The sequence below is a fragment of the Epinephelus moara genome, chromosome 4 (assembly GCF_006386435.1).
Source record: "Epinephelus moara isolate mb chromosome 4, YSFRI_EMoa_1.0, whole genome shotgun sequence".
In the NCBI taxonomy this organism is placed as follows: domain Eukaryota; kingdom Metazoa; phylum Chordata; class Actinopteri; order Perciformes; family Serranidae; genus Epinephelus; species Epinephelus moara.
Window position 1 is genome coordinate 32,108,727 of NC_065509.1, and position 18,038 is coordinate 32,126,764.

At 40.1% G+C, this 18,038-nt stretch overlaps 1 protein-coding gene across 3 annotated transcripts in view; it reads right to left on the bottom strand.

Annotated features, from left to right (window-relative positions):
• Positions 1-18,038, bottom strand: part of atp8a1 (ATPase phospholipid transporting 8A1) — a 146,096-nt gene that overhangs the window by 100,473 nt on the left and 27,585 nt on the right. For 2 of the 3 annotated variants that reach the window (XM_050041624.1, XM_050041625.1), the window contains exons 3-7: positions 14,567-14,666; positions 11,769-11,867; positions 4,436-4,481; positions 4,149-4,189; positions 1,817-1,890 (exon numbers count right to left, since the gene is read on the bottom strand). In XM_050041624.1, coding sequence (XP_049897581.1) covers positions 1,817-1,890; positions 4,149-4,189; positions 4,436-4,481; positions 11,769-11,867; positions 14,567-14,666 — 360 coding nt within the window. Of the gene's footprint in view, positions 1-987; positions 1,062-1,816; positions 1,891-4,148; positions 4,190-4,435; positions 4,482-11,768; positions 11,868-14,566; positions 14,667-18,038 lie in introns of all 3 variants that reach the window. The other variant, XM_050041623.1, reaches the window with a different exon arrangement.

Genomic DNA, 18,038 nt, shown 5'->3' on the forward strand with positions numbered 1-18,038 from the left:
GTTGGCACAATCCCCACTGGAAACTCAGCGACAGCTCGGTATAAAAACAACCGTTTTTGCTGGCACAATTCCTGCTGGAAATGTAGCAATGGGTTACTAAAAAACACCTACATTACGGGGCAGAAACGCCGTTGGAAATGCCTCGATGTGTAGCCGATGAAATACCTGTGTTGTTGTATGTTGATCTCGAGCAGTGGTCTGCAGATTGGCAGCCGTCACGTCTAGATGTTGTGCCTCCCGTCATATATACATTGCTGCTTTACAACAAACCCAGCCATTTAATAGCTGATAACGGCATTGTAAACACGATCGGTTGTGTAGCAGGAGCCTTCTATCCTATAATGCGACAATGCTGCTAACCACTACAATTTCCTATTTAATAGAGCAATAACGTTTGAACCGGATGAGCTCATTGGAATGACAGTAACATGTTGTGGCAAGTGAGCAAAACTATGATTCCAAGATGTTTTTAACTTTACATCTTGGAATGTGACTGCATGCAGACTGTCACATCAAATTAAACTGTTTCATTTAGGGTGCCATACAAGCCATGCAAAGGGCAAGAATATGGAAAATATTCACACCCAATCAAAAGAGTATCTCAAAAGAAGCATGTGCTCCTGTGCTGTAATAGTAGATGTCTCCATTCACTCTGAGCGGTGTTAGAAGTTTCAGCCAAACATTGAAACAGGTCTACTGTACAAGTCATGATGAAAATACAACATAATGAAATGACTGTAAAAGCGGCCAGTATTATGGCTGCCAAAACCACAATGTAGATAATAAGGGAAGGAACACTGTGTCATTGAGTGCGGCATTCCAACATCTGATTGTTGCCAGAATAATCACAGGCCCCTTCCTTCCTTAAACTATTCCCTTATTTGTGTCACGAGTGAGAGAAGAGCTACAACGCCTCGTCCCAGTCAGTACACACAGCCCCTATCTCTCCCGCCACTGTTCTGTTGGTAATGTTGCCGGTTTCCTGACCTGGACGACAGTATGACGAGGTCAGCCGGGAGGTGATCCCCATTTGCAGCTCTGACTACTTCCCCAACAGCCACCTGATATTACCAACCACACACCAGCAGGGGGCGAGAGAGAGGAGGTGTGGCAGTTGTTCGCACAAGGGGAGGAGGGCAGGAGAGGAGAGGATGAGAAAGAAAAGGGAGGGATGGAGAGGATTAAAAAAAAAAAAAAACAGAAAACACAGACAGACAGACAAACAGCAAACACATAAGGGGAGAGAAAAATGAGAAGAGCACAATGATCAGTCCTGTATGGTCAGAGGGAATGATTGGTCATCTGTTCTCCTTTTCACAAAACCATTTAGAAAAACAAAATAGGGTTAAGTTAACGATAAAACTGTGAGGAGGTGTGAAGTTTTAAATATAAAACACTATAAAGATTCTGAAGAAAGTAGTGACGTGGGATGTTGTGCAATTTTTGATCAATTTTAACTTAAAGAATCAAAAAAGATACAGAATCAATGTTCGCTCTGTAGGAGGTCCAAATGTTTTTTTGAAAAGGTGAAGGTTGATTTATGTTGACATGACTGATCAGTCCTAATCCAATATCACATTACCACTGTCCCACCTAGAGAAATGATGGTGTCACAACAAGATACAACGTATGTATTCCTAAACAAAATTTAAATCCCAATTAAATTTACAAATGCAGGATTTAAACCACGTTGACAGTATTGGTTCAGGGTATTATCTAACCATCATTTCTTTAGGGAGAGCTGAGAGAGAGCAAGAGGAAGTAGAAAAGAAGGGAGAAGTTCCCCATAGCCTGGCAGCAGGGTGGACTCCTATACCTGGACGACAAAATGACAGCATCCGCAGGAACGAAATCACTGCCATTTACTCTAATAATATCGCCCACCTCAACCTGTGAAAATAAACTGGTTACTGCTGTGCACGGCCTATAAAACAGCATAAATGGAAACATGAGTTCTACATCAGGAGCAAAAATGCACAGCTGGTGAGAGAAAGAAGGTAAGTACATTAAAGCAGTAAACAGTACAGACACAGTTGGAGGCTTTTTTCTGTTACTGCTGAAGTTTGCATATAACAGGTGCAAACACTCAGCATATTCCACCATAGAGAGGCGAAGGTGAAGTCCCTCCCCTTTCAGCATCCCCCATGGGACCTTATTGAAGAAAAAATATGTACAGAAGTCAACGGTGAAGGACAAATCATTTTTTTATCCAGTTTGAATTGTGTCATGCATTACAAATATAATGTTTGTCCATTTTAAAGGATAATTTGCAGTTTGTTGTGGTATCATTTAGTTTTATTGAAAACATACTTTTCCATTTGATTAAATCTGACAAACATCATAAATGTAGTTTATGGCACAATTTTAACTGGATCAAAATTATTTGACTTTTTCCATTGACTACCGCACATATAGGTCCCATGGTGGTCCAGTGGAAGCGGAGGAACTTCAGCTCAGCTACAGAGGAAAAAAAAGTACATTTTCATTCATAAAATCTGTGAAGAAACAATCACGATAACATTCATTCAAAAAGCTCATCATGGCTGCACAAAAGGTCTGTTACATTCCTAATGTAATATCTATATTCTGACAACTAAAGTTGTAAATAAATAAACAACTTAAATAAGTTAAAAATCAATTATCATTAATGGCAGCAATAACAAAAAAAACACTCATCAAAATGCTGATTAATTACGTAATTAAAGGTTTAAAGAGAAGGACATTATAGTTTTTTTGGTCACAAAGAAAAAGATGACAAAAATAAGTAGGTTTAGGTCAGTGTTAGAAACTGTCTAAAACTTGTCAAATCAGAATTATCAAGTGAGTAAATAACAACATTTAGTCATGAGAAAACATTAGTGTATTAGCAATACTCAAACATGTTAGTCTTCTATGGTATAAACAACTGTAACGACCATTTATTAATAAAAATGATCTTGATATTTGGCAAAAATAACAAGCGATCATTTGGCCTCATTCGAGCTGCCCTGAAAAAGTTACAAGTTAAAGGAACTTGGAGACCAAACAGAAATTTGGGAGAGAAGCTGCTTTTACAAAATGCACGATGAAGATGTGAAACGCATCAATTATTTAAAGCTAGCCTTTTTAGAGAGGATTTCTGTGTGTGTGTGTGTGTGTGTGTGTGTGTGTGTGTGTGTGTGTGTGTGTGTGTGTGTGTGTAACAGGGAGGGACATTCACATACCAGCAAGCAACACAGTGATTTTCACCCTGCAGGAACCAATTCGATGTATGAATCACATACTTTGTTAGTTACGGAGACCATGTGCTGTCTCATCACTCCGATGCAGAAAAGGTCTCTTTATTGGTCGGTGAAGTTTTACTTAATCTAATTTTGTGTACCTTCTAAACCCCACCTGTCAGAATCCATCATACACTGACAGTCACTGTACGTTGTTTTATTTTAGCATCTTGTTATGGCGTGCAACATGTCTTAAATATGTGATGTAAGTGAGTTATCTCTGCAATAACTGATGCACGCTAACATCTATCTGTCGGCCTATTTGTCTGTTTTATATCCATCTTAATATATTACATTTCTACTGCTGTAATAATAACGTGCAATTATCAAACCAGGAGTAGAGACGGCAACATGTTTACGCAGACACAACATCTCCTGCTGTTAATTTAGTTCTCAAGAAGAAATCAACAAATACCTCATGTGATAAATCAACTGTTATGTCTCATATCCCCAAGAGCAGGAAGAAAAGATTCGGCCTATATTGCACCGCTGCACGCTGAATGTACGCTCTAATGGATGAGGCAATATTACCAATTATCAAACGGTCCAAATCTACCTCATTTCTGCACTGCCTGGTGTTGTTTCTGCTTTTAGGCAAATTGTTCCAGCCACAGTAATAAAACTGTTTCATTACGAGAGCAGAGAGGAGGCTTCTCTTTGTCCTCCAGCGCTGCCTTCTAATGACCGTCCACATGGAAACGCTGGATTAATTAGCAGCTGGATACTAGAGGGGTCAGAGGGTGTGTGTGTGTGTGTGTGTGTGTACAGTGTGTGAGAGATTTCTCCAACTGACAACAGCACATTACATGAATGATCCATTTTCTGCTCTAGATGGATATAATGTGAGCTGGTGGAAATGACCATTAGTGACACATGGTGGGTACATACCTTCTCCCAGTGCACGATCTCCCAGGCACCATTTCTCAGTACTGTAGTGAGAAATGACAGAGACGGAGGAAGTTGCAGTTAGAAGAGAGAAAGAGGAAGTAGAAGAGACAAAGAACATAATGAGAGCCTTGTGACAATGCAGACAATCAGGTTTTTATTAAGGCCTATTTTACTGGTTGGCAACAGAAACACGTCTGCATTAAATACAATAGCATGTTCTCTGGTAAAACCAACGACACACAGAGTTTCCAATTCAAAAAACCTGAAGAACAAATGGTTTTCAATACCTTGACATTCCTTTTTGTTGACAACACTGTCAGCATTGTGACGTTTCTGTAAGGAAGAAAAGACACACATATTATCCTTTGTTGTACATTATCAAAAAGTAACGATAAACAAACAAGGGAGAAAAGAAGCTAACTACCCTGGGTGACAAAAGCCTAAAGTCTGAATTTTATAGTAGAGCAGAAGAGGCTGACACTGTATAGCACCACGTACTACAGTGAGAAAGGGAGCTGGACCTGCAGTCTGCAGTTACACTCACTAGGACTTCACAACCTTCACAATGTACAGAGTAGTGCCTTCGTCCAGTGCCCCCTACAGCACCAGGCAAGAATAGAGTTTTTACACTGGTGTCCCCAATAAGAAACCGCCTAATCTTGGTAACGCTGATGTGTAACTCTTCCCATTTGTAACTCAGTTTACACAGGAGGGAACAAAGTAGGCACATCCATAAAAACTTTTCAGCAGGCACTGGAGCAAACCGAGACATTACTGAAGAAAGTAAAATCTGCACACTTCTTTTCTCCCACAATTTCCCTTTATTAACTGTCGCTGTGCAACATTTTGATCAATCAGATCTTTCACAGGCATATACAGTATTAACAAACATCCATCCGTCTGTCCATTTTTATCCGCTTATCCAGGCCAAGCAAAGCACCCCCAGACGTCCCTCTCCCCAGCAACGCTTCCCAGCTACTTTCCAGATGACCTATGTAATACCTCCAGCGTGTCCTGGGTCTGCCCCGGGGCCTCCTACCAGTGGGACGTGCCAGGAATGCGCCCAGGAGTTATCCTGATCAGATGCCCAAACCACCTCAACTGACCCCTTTCAACGCGAAGAAGCAGCAGCTCTACTCCGAGCTCCCTCCAGATGTCCGAGCTCCTTACCCTATCTCTAAGGCTGAGCCCAGCCACCCCACACAGGAAACTCATTTCAGCTGCTTGTATCTGCGACCTCATTCTTTTGGTCACTACCCAAAGCTCATGACCTTAGGTGAGGGTTGGGATTGGTCACTACCCAAAGCTCATGACCTTAGGTGAGGGTTGGGACATAGATGTGCCAGTGTGGTTTTATACACACATATATATATATACACACTTATTTACGTACCTATTTTTCTATTTATTTTGTCTGTTTATTTACCTTTCTATTTTTATTTTTATTTTATTTTTTTCATTTTTCTTTCTCCTCTGATTATGTTTATATTTAATATTGAATTATATGCTACGTGGTTCAGCTCACTTTAGGAAGGGGTCTATGGAACAGGGAGGGTTGGGTGGGAATTCAGGGTGGCTATTAAAAGTAAAAAAAAAAAAAAAAAAAAAAAGAGAATTTTTTTTTTTTTTTTAAATCACAGGTTTAAACAACTGGAATACAAAATAGTACAAGGCTCAGAAATAACTTTTAAAAGTGTTTGCCAGGCTGGCAACCAGCATCCGTTTGTGGTTGCCAAAACTGAAAACACGGTTGCCATCTTTAGTCACCTTGTATTTTGAGTAATTAAGATACAAATATGCATTTAAACATCATCTTAATTAATTAATTAATTAATTAAATTACTATGTATGAAAGCTTTTTACAATAACTTCTTTGTAGTTTTTGTTTTATCTCATTATATTATTGATCTGTTCTGATCTACTCCTTCAGGTTCATCTGCTTTACTGTCAGTTAAATCAATGTGCACGTTTGTAATATTTGTTAATGGTGTTTGTGCCTGAAGAAGATCTGATAGATTAAAGCTTTGCACAGCAACAGTAAATAAAAGAGACTTTTTTGCCATGACACTCCAGCTTACATAAACAAGATGGCCTTTAAGTGCTCAAAAAAAAGAACATTTTGAACATCTCTGATTACATGAAAATAATCTGCAGCTGAAGTTCATGTGATTCAATTAAAAGCACCAGAACATCTACTAAACGGACCTTGTGGAAAGATAAATTTTCAATACTCATCCAGCTTTACAGGACTAACCAATAAGAGAAAGAATATGCTGGATTAAAGCGGTGACATAAAGTTTGTGACATGGGGCAGCCCTGATGGAAGCTTCTGCATCTAAGGAGTTACAGTTAATTTCATAGAAAATAGTAAAACAAAAATGAAACAAATTTGAAAAATGTGGCAGGAAACATGTGATCCTTATTTCACCATCGGACAGTAAATAGTGTACAGTATTTTACAAGTGGAGTCAACATACGAAGGGAACAAACTCTCCTATATGTACTGTCTGTGAGCACATCAAAACACTAATCAGCAGTATTATTTCCCCTCATGTCCCTCTTGTCTGCTGAACAGTCATGCAATCAACTGTGACTTCAACAGCTGATTCCAAGGGACAGCTTGTCAACTAGCATCACGCTGAGTAATAATGTGTTGCTGGGTCCGTCTCATATAAATAATCACTGTGTTTTACAATGTGGCTTCCAAAAGCAACATGTGCTGCACTTGATTAGTGAAGAGAGGACGTATCCACTCACGTCCATGCTAATAATCTGTTTACTTTGAAGATCCGTTATAATTTAGTCTCATTCGAATTCAATTTAAAGCTCATTTGGGTAATTTGGCACACTGTACTGTACATTTCAGGAGGAGGAAAAAGTGTTTACTGAAAAACCAGAGCAGCTGAAGGTGAAGTGGGTTGCACCAATACACAGCTGCTAATGAAGGAGAGGTATTCACTCTCCTTGGCTTGATTTCTCCAATGACCTGTGGACTCAATCCAGCAACATTACAGTAGCAAAAGCATCTGTCTAATGCTACAGCTGCCATTACCCAGTCATATTAAAGCTTGTATTGTAAAGTCCCTCTGAACAACAACCATTATACAGCAACAAATAAACTGAATCTGCTCTAAAGGCTTTGTTTTCAAAAAAGGCACAAGAGCAGTGCCCAGCATCCAACCTCATGTTTTCCAGGCGTTTAAAGACGCAGCATGTGTACGACCTCTAATTTCCAGGACTGGTACCTGCGGTTATTCCACAGGCTAGTTAATAACATGTCGGGCAGGAAATCCAAAGTGTGGGATCATTTTGAGAAGGTGAAGGACGAACCCAAGGTGATATGTAAACTCATCTTCATTGGTCGACTACAAACATGACGTATCATCTGAAACATGGAAGTAGCTACATGCCCATTAGCCACTTAGCACAATCATTACTGCTTTGCCGACAGCATCATTAACAGGCGGCTTGCTCAGTGTGTGACGTGCACTTGTAGATAAAATATAGGCCTATATTAATGAAGGTTCATTAGTACGGTTTTGTATTTCTCTGTAATGTAGCACAGTGTTAACAATGTTACTGATACTATTCTTTCTCACAACTTCAACTCAAAACATTGTGTTGCCCCGCCCAAAATATATCATTTAATAATTACATTAATATCATAAACATGCAGGCGACTAGTCGACTAATGGCCCTTGATTACGACTCTTCAAAGCCACCAGACTAATTTTACCTCACTGAACACAGGAGTTGCTGGTTTACCGCTGCCTTAATCGATAGTTTGTGTTATTGTGTGACTTTGGTGAATCTAAACTAACCCTTTAAAACACCAACGTCACACAATAGCACAAATTAGCTAACTGATCAAGGCAGCCGCTTCTGTGTTCAGCTATGCTAAATAACTGTTTTTTCAATGGAGTCTGGCTTTGAAGAGAGAACAGATAATGCTCACTTTCAGTTCAGTTTCCCATCAGAAAGGTCTGTCTGACAGCAAAGTACAGCTGTGAAAATCTTCTAAATATAGCATACACTTACGCTGATATTGATTTTCATCAGTATTTCCATCACCTACAGTAGGTAATACACTGACTATGAATAGCTACCTCAAACAACTCTGCTTCAAAAAAATCCCAACTATCCCTTTAAGTCCCTCTCTCTCTGATTTTATATTCCAAAGTGTCTGTTTCTTACTCTTTTCCTCTCTCTGGGCTCCAGTTGAATCAAATTGGTTTTAATATCCCTGCAACATGCTGTAGTGTCTAATGAATTGGCTGGCTGTGTCTGTGGGCTTCAGCCTTTTACCCGCTGCACTATACCCAGAAAAAAAGTTTTGCAACAGTAGAGACCTTTACAAAGCTCATTCATCATCCCCTGTGCAAGAGCTGTCAGCTAATTTCATTCATCCACACTATCTGCTCTGGCTGCACAGACCCTCCTCTATTTATAAACCTGTAGTAGGAGTGAAACTGTATTTATATACATTTCTCCCCTACTTTTCCTGCCTTTCTCCCCTCTCGTATTTTTTCTCTGCCTCTTCCTCTCTTGCTCCTTTGGTCCCAACGGATGTGCAGAAAGGGAGATGTACTGTATTTAGATGATGTGTGTAATCACAGCGCAGTGGAGGGCGAGTAGCATGCAGAGGTTATGCGTAAATACTGCAGTATCAGGCCTCTGTAGACTTCAGCCATAGAGGGGGGAAAACTGAAAGCAGCAAAAGATAAAAGGGTAGAGCATCTGCAATGTTACCTTGATTAACCTGCTAATATGGCTTCAGCTAATATGATGCAGTAGTGACGGAACCACACAACAAGAAATCTGTGGGCTTTCTGCTGCTGTTTTCATAGTGATACTGTGTAAAAGTGCGCCACACACCATTTTGATTCACACTATTACATTTCAGTTTGTGGCATTTAAAGCCAAAAAGAGAGTTGAACAGCTCAGAACAGCCTGAGTCTGCCGCAGCAGAGACAGCCAGCAACACGGTAATATACGGCTGGCTGTACAGTGTGTGTCCATAGTGCATGATTCATGAAGTTAGGGGTCGATGTTGCCCTGTCAGGTCAACTTGTGAGGGACAGCGCAGTACAGGGAACAGACGTGTGTGTGCAGGTGACCTTCAGCAATAAAGACAGAGTCATCACCACTCTGTTCCCATGTTTTTCACAACAGGCCGAGAGAGAAAGTGCTGCGCTGGTCCCTTCAGCACGAGATAGAGGCTAATAGTATAGAGTAACTGTCCACTGGGACCTGCATAGAGGATCGCATTGCAGGGTCACTGCAATACAGTACAATGCAACATTCCCTCGCTTAGTTCAAATGGGCCTGAGGACTACTTGCCAGCAGAGAGAAAAACATATTTTGAAGCCTTTAACTTGTTGGAAAACAAGAATTCATGCAATAAAAAGATGCCACATAATAATACTGACATCAATCTTTCACACTAGGGCTGCACAATACGTTTTTTATTGCCATTTGGATGTTAAAAAAATGTATTCTGTGTGTCAGCACTATTTTTCAACACTTGCAAGTTCATGCGTCATGTGGTTGAATGTTAAATGTTTCTTTCCCTAGAATAAGTGGGGACGAATTAAAGGATTACATCATAACTTAAGATTTTGTGTTTGTTTCTTGTTCTTGGTGCTTTCTGTAAGTGTATACTGATAAAGTACTCCATTATTCTGAACCTGCCTTTTACATAGGCATCTGTGGCCCTCTCTTTTAATATTCAGCCTGATTTTCAGCTTATCTGTCATTTTTTGCACTATTCAGAAGATGTAGGACTGTCCGATTGACGATATTCCGGCTGTTATTAGGAGTTAGTGGAATGAGGAGGTTTGTGATTGGATTTCAGGCTTTGTTCTCGTCATATATATACTTTAAGTTTGATACTTGTTGCGATTATGCATTGTGTAATACTGTTAAAATTGAATAAAAATCTTCTTCTTGAAGAAAACTTCTTCTTGCACCCCTACGCGATGATTGAAGAATCCAAAAACAAAGAGAATTCTTGATGAATTGAAGTCATAAGCGACTGCGTTTAACAACAACAAAACTATATCAAAACATCTCTTTACAAACTCTCCCACAACTCATGCAGAACAATCCAAGTCTCATTTATCCAGCTATATGCTAAGTACTTCCCAAACAGCCAGCCCCTTTCTAATGGGGAACTGAACGCAAAGTGAAACTTATCTATGCTTTCTTCAGAGCCAGACTCCATTGAAAAAAACGGTAATTTTACCTCACTGAACACAGGAGCTGCTGGTTTACCACTGTTTGTAATATTGTGTGACTTTGGTGTGTAAAACGTTAGTTTGGACTCACCAAAGTCACACAATAATACAAACTACTGATTGAAGCAGTGGTAGACCAGCAGCTCCCGTGTTTGAAATGGATTAGGATTTCAAGGTGGGCAGGAAACCCTTCACAAGGAGGAGAATAGGGAAGGAAGATACTTGTTGTATCGCCTCTTACTGTGTGAAAAGGAAAACAGGATATAACTGCAAGGCTGCCTGCTGACATCAACAAAATGACGCATGAACTCCCGAGAGTTGAACTCTTGGACGACCTCTCACAAGAGTTTGACACAAGACAGTTCAGTCATTGCAAGTAATATTTACGATATTCAACAATGTTATCGCATATTTTCCTCATATCGTGCTGCCTTATTTCATACTAAATAAATTGCATAAGCTTTTCTCAAGCATCTGCTCAACAGTTCAGACATGCCCAAGGGCAGACAGTTGTTTTGTTTTGTTAGTACTAACTGCCTTTGTGCATGAGCATTCAGTATCTAGGTTAATTGACTGAATGAGTACTGCGGGTGCAGTAGGCACAGCTGTGACCTCTGAAATGAGCGTGTGCAGATGCATGTCTATGTCTGACGATGTGTCTATATGTTGGGGAGCATCCTGCTGTGGTCTCATAACCATCAGTGCCTCCTCCCTGCTGCACAGGGAACAGCTCAGGACACACTGTACAGTACGAGACAAAACAAAAGCTCACACCCTCTATAGGGGGACTGTCTCTGCAAGGTAAGGTACATCACTCCAACTGAGAACTACTGACGTACTTTCCTGGTAAAGAAGCATAAAACTTTCAGAGAATTTAATGTTACTTTATGTATTTCATGTTGAGTTTATTAATGTAATTTATGGATTAAAATGACTTCCTTTGCACAGACAAATTGAGGATAAAACATTTCTGCTCTGCAAACATTTTTACCACACTTTACTAAATATAGTCAATGTAGCTGCATCCATACTGTCTACGTTCATCAACAACCATGATGGTCATAAAAGTTGATCAAAAGTTTGATTGCCTTTTTATATCTGCAGAGTGAGTGATCTGATGTGTACATGTCTGAACCCTGCAGTAACGATGCTTTTCTAGGGCATATTAGGGCTTTCAGGCAATATCACTTCTGTGAGATAATATATCCTTCTGTACATCTTCAAGCCATAAATCCAATCAGTATGCTCTATAGTACTTTGAGGACTAAAAGGTCTTCATGATTTTTAAAGTACAAGTCAAAATTTCTCATTGAGAGCAGGATCTTTGAACAGGGTGAAACAAACACTGACACTGGTATCAAATAATATCTGTCATTTGTCTTACCAGATCCTCAATAAACTCCTTGACAGCAGCCACAACCAGGATGAAGAGCAGCGGCACCAGTGTGGTCCAGCGACCAGTGGGAGACACATCTGGGATTTGCTAAAAGACACACACAATTTTTCAGAACATAAGAATATTACAGAAGCTGACCACAATTTCTGGGTACTTTCATGGCTCAAAATAAGGTAAAGATTATACTTCAACCAGCTCCAGTCCCAAACCTAACTACTTGTTGGCACCTTTAAAAGGATGATGGTAGCCAACAGAAATTCCCTTTTCTTCACACTATTTTTGACCTGAATTAATGAATGGTTTTGTCAGCTCTTTCACAAGTTTAAGACAGTTTTAGATTGAGAATTGTGCTTTTTTAAACATACACATTAGGGCTGCAACAACTAATCAATTAAATCAATTAAAATCTATTATAGAAAAGTTGGCAACAAATGTAATCATTAATTAATTGGGTCTATGTTGCACAACATGCACTGTGGCAACATCTGCTAAGGTGGAAGCATTAAGCTCGCCAATGCTGCACCTCGTGTAGCTCACATGATGAAGTACAAGAGCAAGCTGTCTCTGAAGCAAGCTTCTGTTGTGAGGAAATAAAGGATTCACTTTAGATTGTGTCTGACTAATGACATGAAATATCGCATAAACTCCAGTGACACACTTTAGCGTTAGCTACTGTAAATCTGCCACCTGCAGCAGATTTGTGTCCATTTTGACAGACAAATGCACAAAAACAGGTTAATTTAAAAACAAATGTAACAGACAGAAATAACTTCTCATGTTTCTGTCTGTTTTGTGATAGATGAATGTAGCCGCCAGGCCCCTGGTAAAGCTATTTTAAAGCTAACGCTTGATAAAGCTAAGGCTCCTGGTAAAGCTATTTTAAAGCTAACACTTGATAAAGCTAAGGCTCCTGGTAAAGTTATTCTAAAGTTAACACTTGATGAAGCTAATGTCTGGCTACACTGATAACCTGTAATTGTGCATTTGTCCATCAACACGGACACAAAAATTAGCTAATTAGCGAACTTATGTCAGAAAGACACTTAAGTATAATATAACGTTTTGGAGCATTTGGAATATTTAATGCCATTAGTCAGAGACAGTCAAAAATGAATCACTTATTTACAAAAAAATAGCAATATCTGATAAAACATATAAATTAGTTGGATTTCACTTTTATTCTCAGTGCATGGCTACACCTCCAATGTCCGTTTACTTAGTTTTGTATTGTAGTGGTCTTATCTGTAGCCTGCATTTACTTTTTTATTTGGACGTTGTTTGAAGGAGCATTGTACAAAAAGACAAGGAGCAAGTACTGTTTTCTAACTAAAATGCTGCAAATAAGAAATTCTAGATTTTTTGCTTTTTTCCAATAGATAATTGATTAATCTCAGTAATATTTAAGAGATTAATAAATTATCAAAATTGTTGTTAGGTGGAGCCCTAAAACAAACAGACACACAGTTGGTGGTGTCATCATTAGCATCAAAGTGCTGTGCTTTAGTAGCCTGGTTTCGGATCCATGAGTCACCACCACTAACACAAATGTTGTAACAAGCATTTGACAGACTCAAAACTAAATGCAAACTCTTTAGTTAAAGGAGAAACATTCAGCACAAATAACTTTCTTAGTGCTATTATAATGCTCTCCTCACCACTGAATGTTTAATGATTTGGCTATTTTAAGTCTTTCAAAATTAACAGTCTCGTAATTAAAGCCGAGCGAGGGCCACAGGAGACCGTCACCGTTATACTGCTGGAAGGAAACTTGAACAAAATAGATCTCTCGTCTCCCTCATCTGCATAGATGTTTTATTCAAGGTCGCAACATCGACATGGCAGGTAATGAAGATTCACACTGGCTGCTTTTCAAAACCGCTACTTCAAGGTCACTGGATAGAGCCCTTTCCCATCCTCAAAGCTCTCATTAACGTAGGGTAGTCTGTCAGCGCGGATATAGGTAAAGACAGAATCTGAGCTCCATGCAGCCTTCCTTCTCTCATTATTTAATCTTTACTGTGAAGCTGTGGATACCTGAGACATGGATTTTGGCTCCTTTGAATCGTGTAGTAATGATCGGTGTGTTGAGGCTTTAAGTATCCTTAAAAGGGATTAATGCTGACCTACAGTACGCAGGCAAACCACTGCAAACTTCCTTTAGGCTGTAAAGTCTTTGTTCTGCTGGTATCGAAATCAAAACAGCGCCAGTGCTGTTAAGATCTGTAGCTGCTGTTGGGCAGTAATCAAAACATGAGCAGCGCTAATAACCAGGGACTCTCTGTCCAGGAGAAGCTTATTTCTTTAACAAATCTGATGCTAAAGATTTTCACATCACTCCTGCTCTTCTACTTGTGGCTCCACATCAGTTGGAATAGTATTTGAGCGTGCTGCCTTTGTCCCATGTCGCACCACTACACTGCAGCATAGTGGTGGGGGGTACAGTGAAGGATCAAAATACAGCCACGCACGGCACCTCATGCATTTCCAAGGCATGTAATATGTGGTATAGTGCGTTGAGCCTGCAGGCAAATCTAGTTTCCCTTTAAAGCAGGCACACATAGTATTACATGTATTATTCATTATCAGGATATATACAGTACTGTGTCTGTGTGTATGTACGTTTGTGAGAGTGAGATTGTCTGTGCGTGTATGGAATTACAGACATGATCTTTGGAGATGGTGACTAGGTCATGGCAAACAGTAATGAGAACAAAGCGGAGACGTGCGATGATTTAACATTAATAAAGGTAGTTTCTTCGTATGTCAGAGAAACCAGCACATCTTACCTGCAACAGTGCAATGAAGAGAAAGAAGGCGTTGGCTGCCCTCCTGAACTGTGAGTAGAGGAAGCGTGGGAGGAAGGTGAGGACATTATATTTGGCTGTGCTGCAGACGCCATCAAGCAGCAAACAAGGCCACGGGTGGAGGAGGGAGCCGGAGAGAGGGAGACAAGAGAAAAGAGAGACAAACGGTTAGTTCTCAGAATCTGCTCACATTTCATCTAATCTCGCCATTCCTTGCCCCGCCCATTTCAGAAAGTCTTTCCTGCAGCACAGACAGGTGCGCCTGTGTTTGTGTGTGACACTGACAAACAGCAGAGACCAGTGGACTCAGTGATCATAAAGAATAATTAGGAGGAAGAAGGGAGCTGGCGAAGGGGTGTAAAGAGCTTCTGGCAGACGTGAGATATGTTGCCAGTGCTGCAGAGGGGCTGGGTAGGGTGGGGTTGGCGGTGATGGTGGTATATTGAGGCTGGTGGAGCTTGAGAGTCAGACCTCCAGCAGTGTGATTTACAGCCGCGTTGAGGGCCCAGTCAGAACAGCTACTTTAGGGGAACATATATGCCATGATGTATGCCAAGCCACTGGCAGTGCTTTGCTTGCTCACTCACGCACGCACACAAAAACCGTCACAAATACACACGCAGAATATCAAAGAGGAAAGCCTCCAACCCATCTAAAGGGGGTGAAGCATATGGAGGTTAACATTAGTGATATCACTGTTTCATTCTTGTTAGACTGAATCAAACATGACGAGCACACTTGCAGCTTTTTTCACTTGTGGAACGTCCTCGAGCACGATGAAGAGTTATGGGGAAAAGGGCTAACATTAAACTGAGTTAGCACACAAAATTTAAAAGGAGTTTTACATTCACTGTCGTCCTGACTGCCTGGTACAGCAGAGCTGTCCACAGTGAGTGAAAGGGACAGAGTGACGGCGAGTGAGTAAGAGCAAGGCATTGTTCTGACAGCAGCACCATAATACCAGCCTCACAGAGGAGCCTGACGAAGAGCCGTGGCAGAGCAAGGGTCAAGAAAGGGTCAGCTTTGTGTCACTCAACAAAGTCTAGTCTTTAAGTGGAGTTATTTCAGATTCTGTGAAAAGAAAGGAAAAACATATAACCTCTGAGTCGCCTGTAAAAACTACAGTTTAAGTCTGATAGATGCACAGGGTTTCCAGTCACTCATCTACCATCATATGAGAGGTCTGATCGATTCTACTCAGGCTTGATTGCTTATCACTAGTGACTAAATGGTAAAGTTTGAATTTTTTCATATTGGATTTTGGTGCCTTAATTTCCCCAATCCCATTTGAGCCACATGATTTTGAGATTGCACAACTTGAAATGTCACAAAAGGAAATACAAACCAAATCAATTTAGCTCGATATCTTTCAGTAATTTAAATTGAGTAGTATAAACATGTCGGCTGTTCAGTTTATTTAGCTTATAAAGTTAAAATCCTTCCGGCCCTCGTTTGCTTTTAAAGCTGTGTTTAGGTGCGTAGGGTGATGTTTACAGTAGTTACCTTTGCGTAATGACGTTATTTAAATAGACAAACACATGACATTCAAACAGATTTGACCCTATTTGGGTATTTCCACAGGCCCTGTGGGCATTTGAAGTGAATTTAAAAATAGCTAGCATGAGGACAGCGTCTTGTAACACAACAAAGAAAAAATAATCCATATACAGGCAGTTATAATATTATATGGAAGCAGTATTATGACGAGGTTGCTGGATATCATGAATTGTGTGTTTATTTATGTGGTACATCATCATCATCATCATCATCATCATAAATAGAAGGTCAAAGTTTGCCGTCATAAACTGGAAAGCAAATGGAAAAGCAGACTGAGCTATGCAAATACCATAAATGGATGTGTGTTTGGTTTGCAAATGTCAAAGCAAACCAAGATAATGTATGTGTGTGTTTGTTTGTGTGTCAGTGGGGGAGAATGTGTGTAATGGATGACGTGTGTGTGACATAATGTATACTCCTCTCAGGCTGTTACTGTCACTTGCAGTATTTCTGTAATTTCCAATTTCCAAGTGGATCATCTGGTTTTCTTTTTTATGAACGCTAATCTGAGCAGATCATTTTAATGTTGGTGACCCCACTGGGTATCAGTCAGAGAGCCTGATAGTGCTAATGCATTGTTACCGCCTCAGCCTGTCTCTGGAGATACAAAGAGATAGCTGCTGGTAAGGCTCTGGTTAACGTTTAGCCTCAAGGCCCTGCTGGCGTTATCATTTCTCTCCTCCAATATATCTGTCATTGTGTCCTCATCACCTGTCTTTCTCTCCTTATCACTTTATTTTCCTCACTCCATCCTTATTTCTGGTCTCAAGGGGTAAAGTGTGCCGTGTCCTACTGTCTAGTTACTCCTTAACACTGTGTTACTTCCTCCTCTGACGCAGGGCAAGATAAAGAGCTCATTTAACACTCTGCTTAATGGATGATTATGGATCGTACATTTTATTTCCTGGCAGTACTCTGAGGATCAAGAGGATGTGAGAGAAGCGACTCCTCTACTCCCTCACAGATATAGTGAAACAGCAGCCATCAGAAGAACTTTTAACATCTATCAACATTTCCAGCACAGTAGAAAGGTTTGACACTGCAGGAAATCATTATGAATGTCTATGTCTTAGTAGATTTGTGTAAGTTAAACAACTGTCAGCTGAACATTTGACATGTCAGGAAGTTTTGTTGGATTCCTTTTTTAGTCGCACCTTACACCTTTTCTAAGCAATGAAACATCCAAAAAAACTACATGAAACACAGCTCTTTCCCCATGAATTTTAAACATCTATAGGTGGATTTAAATGCAATTAAAATGATGCTAACGTCTCCATAATTCCACATGTGAAGGGCACTGAAATCACTTAACACACAAAAAGAGGAACCCTGAGGGGAGCCAACAGGTGATAAGGACGTTCTGCACCATGTCTTGCAAGACTTCCATTATTTGCAATGACAGCAGATTACGTTATTTAAACGACGGGATTAAGACCCACCCATGGGCCGTGGTTGACTCTAAATGGGCTGCCAGGGGCCGTGAATACAAACCAACATTAACCAGCTGTTGCCAGATGAAGACTGTCACAGTAAATAAGCTTGAAGCTCACCTGCCTGTCCACAAACCTGTGTGTTACTTTTGAATAAAGATTATTTAATTATTCTTCCAGCTCAACTGTAGGGCCCAAAAAAATTTAATTGGAATTGTTTAGCACTTTTTAAACAAGCACTATACTCACTTTCCACAATTAAATGCATTATATTATGTTGGGGTTTCCATTTATTTTAGAGGCTAATCAGTATTTTTGACTATAGAAATAAGAAGGTATTTTGAGTCTTCATTCTAGGCAGTCATTTTTCAGTTTATCATAATTAAAAATATAGGACTACTTTGCCAATAAGCATGTTTGTTTTATCTAAACACGGCTTTAACAGGAACAGAAAACATGACTGAAGA